The 6,000-nt window shown below is 36.1% G+C and overlaps 2 protein-coding genes across 2 annotated transcripts; one reads left to right on the top strand and one right to left on the bottom strand.

The window, feature by feature from the left end:
* The first annotated feature begins 1,017 nt into the window (after positions 1–1,017).
* Positions 1,018–3,822, top strand: LOC18010237. The gene is made up of 7 exons (XM_006391702.2): positions 1,018–1,170; positions 1,638–1,757; positions 1,836–1,943; positions 2,016–2,132; positions 2,222–2,326; positions 2,415–2,481; positions 2,551–3,822. Exons 1-7 carry the CDS (start codon positions 1,063–1,065, stop codon positions 3,582–3,584), a joined length of 1,659 nt encoding a protein of 552 aa, XP_006391764.1. The 5' UTR covers positions 1,018–1,062; the 3' UTR covers positions 3,585–3,822.
* Positions 3,823–4,024: 202 nt separating this feature from the next.
* Positions 4,025–5,752, bottom strand: LOC18010233 (C2 domain-containing protein At1g63220). Its single transcript, XM_006391703.2, has 5 exons — positions 5,566–5,752; positions 4,948–5,013; positions 4,742–4,868; positions 4,534–4,648; positions 4,025–4,424 (listed from the first exon to the last, which is right to left on the bottom strand). The coding sequence occupies exons 1-5, from the start codon at positions 5,630–5,632 to the stop codon at positions 4,356–4,358; spliced, it is 444 nt and encodes a 147-aa protein (XP_006391765.1). The 5' UTR covers positions 5,633–5,752; the 3' UTR covers positions 4,025–4,355.
* Between the last annotated feature and the right edge of the window lie 248 nt (positions 5,753–6,000).

Below are 6,000 nucleotides of genomic sequence, written 5' to 3' on the forward strand. Positions count from 1 at the left end.
TCGGTCAATATATATGAACACAATAAGGAGAATAACAAATAGGTCATCCATTAAACATTTAAACAAATGGTAGAATAGAATTATAGAAGTCGACAAGAGTTTAAAATAGTAAAATAATTATAGAAGCCGCCTTTAATAATATAAAACAATTTCCGTTTTGGTAATGATACGAGATAATTATGAATTTACGAGTCAAAGTCAACAAAATGTGTAGGCAGGCACGGCCATGAGTTTGAGTCGTTTGACCATAGAATCAAGAGAATAACAATTTATTTTCAAAATGTTGGGACAATTTCAAAGTATAAGCATGATCACATTCACAACCTTACATGAAACTGATTACTTAGTTTTTATAGAGCCAAGGTTTGTTGCTCTTCTATGGAAAGTCGAGTGTGAAAGAATTAGAAAACGAAGTCAAGACAATTAGTCAATTATTATTCCGTCATCATCAGTTTGAGAAAATTATCCTATACATTGAGGAAGTTTTATGAAAATAGGAAGACAACCAATTTTGACAAGTAATTAATATGGTTGATATATCAAAATCAATTTGCATGCGGATCTAACATATAGTTCATCTGCTTTTTAATATTGATGTTTCTTTATTTTATTTTTCTTTCAATATAAATGATTTTCTACATATTAGTGCAAAAATACATAGTTTGGAGTTTTTTAAAAATAGTTGTGTAATAAACTAAATTATCATTTGATATGAAAATGAAGGATAGTTTTAGTTGGCCGGTAAAACTTATTATTCAGCTTTAATTTTCAAAAATTTTGTTTTCCAATAATAAATGTATGTCACTTTTTCAAAAAAGTTTCTTCTTAATTTTAAAGCTTGTGGAGTTTGAAGTCCAAGAAAAAGGTTGGAGTTACTATGGATTATAAATATCTTATAAGGACTAAACATGCAAAGCTATCAGAGATTACTGTCACGTGTCTCCTAAAGAATACCACGTCACCGATATTATTAGTGTCGCTCTCAGACACACACTGTGACAGCAAAAACCTCATCACCGGGAAAAAAAAACCTCTGTTTCAGGCCGAATCTTCTCACCGGAAATGTTGCGTCAGCTTCCGCCAACATTAACGGCGGACCAAACGCCGGACTGGCTTCCCGTAGGTTGGATTGCTCATTCTACGGTTCTGAAACGCGGTCGCCAAACTAGGGTACCACTTAAAAACTCTCTACTGTAAAAATCTTGACTCTTGTCGCTTGTGTTTTTGGTTCTTTCTTCTTCGGTTCTCTCTGCTTCTTAGTTTGTTGAAGCGAAATTTGTTTCTATTTTCGGTTCACAATGCAGACATGGGTCTTTAACTTCTCTGTGAAAACTTTTGGAAAAAAACTCAGCTTTATTTTTAAAAAATCGACCTCAAATCGTGAAAATTTACGAAATCCCATCATCAATTTGAGAAAATTGACTTCAAACTTGAGAGGAATCATGAAAACCCTTAATCGATATGAACAAATCGACCTCAATTTGAGAAAGTTTTGAGAACATTCGACCTTAAATTGAGAAAAGTTTATGAGAAATACGTTATCAAATTGAGAAATTTCCGACCTCTCCTTGTATGTTTGTTGTTTGGATTGTTTTATGCATGCTGATGGAAAAGTTGCAAATGTTATAATTTTGTAGACTTACACGCATTTGAGAACGGGTAAGAAGCTCTATACAAAGGATCAAGTTCTTGAGTACATTATAATGGATAAAATACGAGAGAAAAGACAATCCGGAATCGAGCGAAAGAAAGCAAATGTATGATTCAAGACTTCCAAGTTCGGTTTTTTTAAAGCTCTTTGCTCTGTTATATAATGTTGCCTTCTCTTGTTGCAGCTAAAAGCCTTACAAGATCAAGAGATCGCAAGAGAAAGGCCTTCATGGCCTCCGGATAATTGGAAAGCAGACCTGAGGACTGGTTCTTATGTTGGAAATCCATATACGGTAATAGCGGAGCTCTCTTCGATTAGTTTTAGGCATTTTGTTATCAGGAGTGAAAGATGTTTTCTTTTGTAGATACATGAGAACATGTCAACTAGTTTCAAACCCCATTCAAAGGAAGAAGTACCTCACTATCAGAAGAACACTATGGAATCTGAAGCTTCCTCAGAGGAAACCGGGATCAATTACATTGTAAGAAATTTCGTTTTTTTTTTGTTTGGAATCTTGAAAAAAGAGGTTGTAGCTGATAGATACTTTATCCATGATGTGTGTTTTACAAGACATATGATACGGATGAAGAAGATTACTCAGAGAATGAATATAACGAGGACAGATGTTCCAGAGAGAATGTGGAGAATCTCTCTAACATGACTACCTCTACTCCTGTAAGTGAATTTGTTTCCGCTTTTCTTATGTTTGATTCGTCGCTGACATGTAATGATGGACATTTTATGTTTTTCTTTAATATCGTAGCTACGGTTACTGCCTGAAAGATTGCAGAAATTGGAGTCCCGAGCAATAACACAATGTCTACTTGAAGGTAAGCAGATAAAGAAGTTTGTTGGTAAGTGAAATCTGTCGTATCTGAAAACATCGTTTCTCTATGCAGATGAGGATATGAGTAGTGACAATGAAGAAAAACATCTAGACGTTGAGACCTCGAAAGAAGAAAATGCTTTCGAAGAGACTCAGGTTGTATCTCACTTAGTCGAGTCTTTTGAAGAGGAAAGCTTGCATGACGTTGTGGTTGAGTCTGTCGAGAAAACGAGGGAGATCCCAGGTTGGACTGGATCATTTAGTATTGAAATCAACCTGGAGTGCGAAGATAGTTTTTTAGAGAAGGATTGGAATGAAAGTAGGACTGAAAAAATAGGAACAAGAAACATTGAGATCAGAGACCAACAAAGTGACTTGATGCACGTAAGTGCCTCATCAAAGGTTGTTGAAGTGACTCAGGAGTCAGGAGACAAGACTGAAGAGCCTCTTAAAGCTCAAGCTACGCAGGAAGAAACTGCTGATGATTCGAGAACATCGGTCTTCTTTCCATATAGAGAAGCCCCTTCACATTCTGTACTTGTCTTTGACAATTCCAATGCTAGATCATCTGCAGATGATCTCAACAACGGCATTGAGCTTGGTTTGAACCCCTGCGCTGATATCCCGCAAGAAAAGAACACAAGTGGCTCTAAAAAGCGGAAGAAGAGCCCAAAACCATGTTCGTCTAAGAACGTCAAGAAGAAAGACAGTAAAGCACAAACTGATAAAGGCCGGAAAGGCAAAAGAACACAAGGAGAAAAGGGAAGTTGGAGTGTAAAGATGGAGAAGAAACTTGTTGATTGGCCTGAACCGTGCCCAAACTTCCCATTTGAACCTATCACAAGTTCATTTCCCATTGAGGATGACTCGGTGATCCGCAGGTACATTGAGCAACACTTTACAGCTGCAGGTAGTCCTGATAGCAACCTACCTTTACCCGATTTTGGATTGCCTAGCTTCTCCAACATCAAGATTTCACTGAATGAAGAACCTGAATCCAAGAAAAAGAAGTCTCCTGATCCTCCATGCGTACAGGTCGCAAGTTCAAGCTTGCCTAGTTGCAGGTCCATGAGTGCTACTATGCAACAGCCAGTTGCAGGAAACTAGCGAGGCATCGTGGCTTCACAAGCTCTATAGTTTAAGCTGTACAAAGACCTTTTTGTAAGCAGAATTAGTATGTGTATATGTATGTACCTAATAACTGTAACTTATGATCATAAACGACTCTAACAGTTATGTTGTATCTTCAGTCTTTATGTATATGGTATGTATATTGCTCTTTTGCTTAGACAAGACCTCGTTTAACTCTTGTATGTAAAGATTATTGTGCTTTTCCAAAAATAATATGTTTTTTTGTCTTGGACCTCTTAGTATGTAATAATGAACTTGTTTACTCTATTTTACTCCTAACTTTTATAGATTACCATTTCAGGCCTTATATTGAGAAACTCTCATAAGCTTCACATGTCTCTGCTTTTCTTCTAAGATGATTTGAGATAGAGAACATGACCAAACTTAATGACAAAACAGAGCTTGAGACGACAAAGGAAAAACAGAGCACAATCCCAACCTGAGCACTAAGCCGGGAAGCCTAATAAAGATTCATTCAAGCCCAAATCAGGAGATAAACACAGAAAAGTCAGAAAACAACACCAAAACAAGTCTTGTAGACTCAAGAAATGAAAAATCTCCATACCAAAACAAGTGTGACACAATTCTTGACAAAAGAATCAGAATCTCAGGAGTTTTGAATCATAAAATCCAATCTGAACTCAAGAATAATAATTATAAGAAGAAACTCTCTAAAACGACACACCCTTTCAAATGGAAAGCTCAATATTTTATCCCAAGACTCAAATCAAACATTGTTTTCTTCTCTTAGTATGATGCTTCAGAGTTTTTCCAGCCTCCATAAGACTCCTCTTCGAAACCCCTGCTTCGGTCCTCCTATAAAACACCCACCAAACAAACACATTGTTCTTCAGGCGTCTACTTAACATGTAAGAAAAAAAACCAAATCAAGAACGATGCAAGATATCATTATGTAGTTTTATACCGAGGGTTTGAAGGATAGTGCGATCCAGATCTCGCCTTTGAACTCTTCATCTTTCACCACATTGTATGCACTTGGTGGGATATCTCCTTCCAAGAAAACCGGCTCCAATGGAACACTGCAGCATTGTTTCAAAACATATCTCCTCAGGTTTTAAAACCAAGCAAGATTCTTTTATGGTTATGAAAGAAGATGTTATTGAAGATCTTACGTTGCTTCACCAACCGCATCATCCTCTGTGCCAACATCTTTGTCAAAGATTTTCGCTTTCAACTCTGTAGTTCCTTCAGAGACATTAAAGATAAATGTCTCATTCCACTCCGGAGTTGTGCCTTGTCCTGCAAAAATTCATGATTTTTCAACTCTTGGAGCACAAAGATCAATCTTTTCGCACCTTGATCTTGATTGAAAACTTACCTGGTGCAACATTGCTCTTCTGATCTTGAGTCCGACAAGTGAGAAGCACATAAGGATCCATGTTATCTGTTTAAAAGCCACACAATCAGTCAACGAAATATGCAAACTATGCAACCTATTTTCTATCTTTGATCTTCATCTTGTAAAAAAAGAAAAAAAAAAACAGATTTTACATGTCCATAACCATCATTTAGGCTAGATCATAAGAATATAATTATTTCGGATTAGCAGAAGATCAAGAATTTACATTTTTGATCTTAATCTTGAAAAAAAATCCAGATTTATATGTCCATAAACACAAATTAGACTAGATCATAAGAATAAGTTTATTTCGGGTTAGCAGAAGATCAAGATCAAGATTTATAACATCGATTCGCATTTTTCGACGCAGAAAGTTCGGATTTTTCTAGTCAACAAACAAAAATCTCCATCAAGAACATCAGATTGGGGCCACCATTTCACAATATTGAATATTTGATCCAGAAAAGGTCGTCGAAACATTCAAACACGTGCGCATACAACATTCGCAGATTTAACACGTTTGGGACAAAACCCATCAAGAAAACTATAACGGGTTCTAAAGATTTCACAAAAGAATCAGTTTTTACGAAAGCTTACTCATAAAATCTGTGTCCTCAAGGCCTTTAGCGCTGACAAGAACAACTTCAAGCGTTCCACGAGGCATTTTTTTCTCCTCTGATTTTTTTTTTAAAATTCTCAGAGAAAAAATGAAGATTCAGATCCCAATAGAGAGATGCAAGGCTTTTGTCTGATTGGTTGGATCTTTAAGAAATCAGTCTCTTTCAGTTTCTGCACGACAATGTGGAATTATATATTTGAAATTTTGGGATTTAGCTGTAGCGCGTAGGCGCGTAAAACCAACGCTCATTGCCAGCTTTTTTTCCCTTTTCATTTCCTTCATTAGAGTAAATAAAAATAGTTTTTCTTTGTTGTTGTTGAAATAGTTACAAAATTGGGTCAAACTTAAATATTTTCAAAACTTATGACATTCTTGATATGTGATACAGTCTTCATATTTGTTATGCTTTTTAG

Source organism: Eutrema salsugineum, unplaced genomic scaffold, assembly GCF_000478725.1.
Source record: "Eutrema salsugineum unplaced genomic scaffold, Eutsalg1_0 scaffold_8, whole genome shotgun sequence".
NCBI classification, from domain to species: Eukaryota; Viridiplantae; Streptophyta; class Magnoliopsida; order Brassicales; family Brassicaceae; genus Eutrema; species Eutrema salsugineum.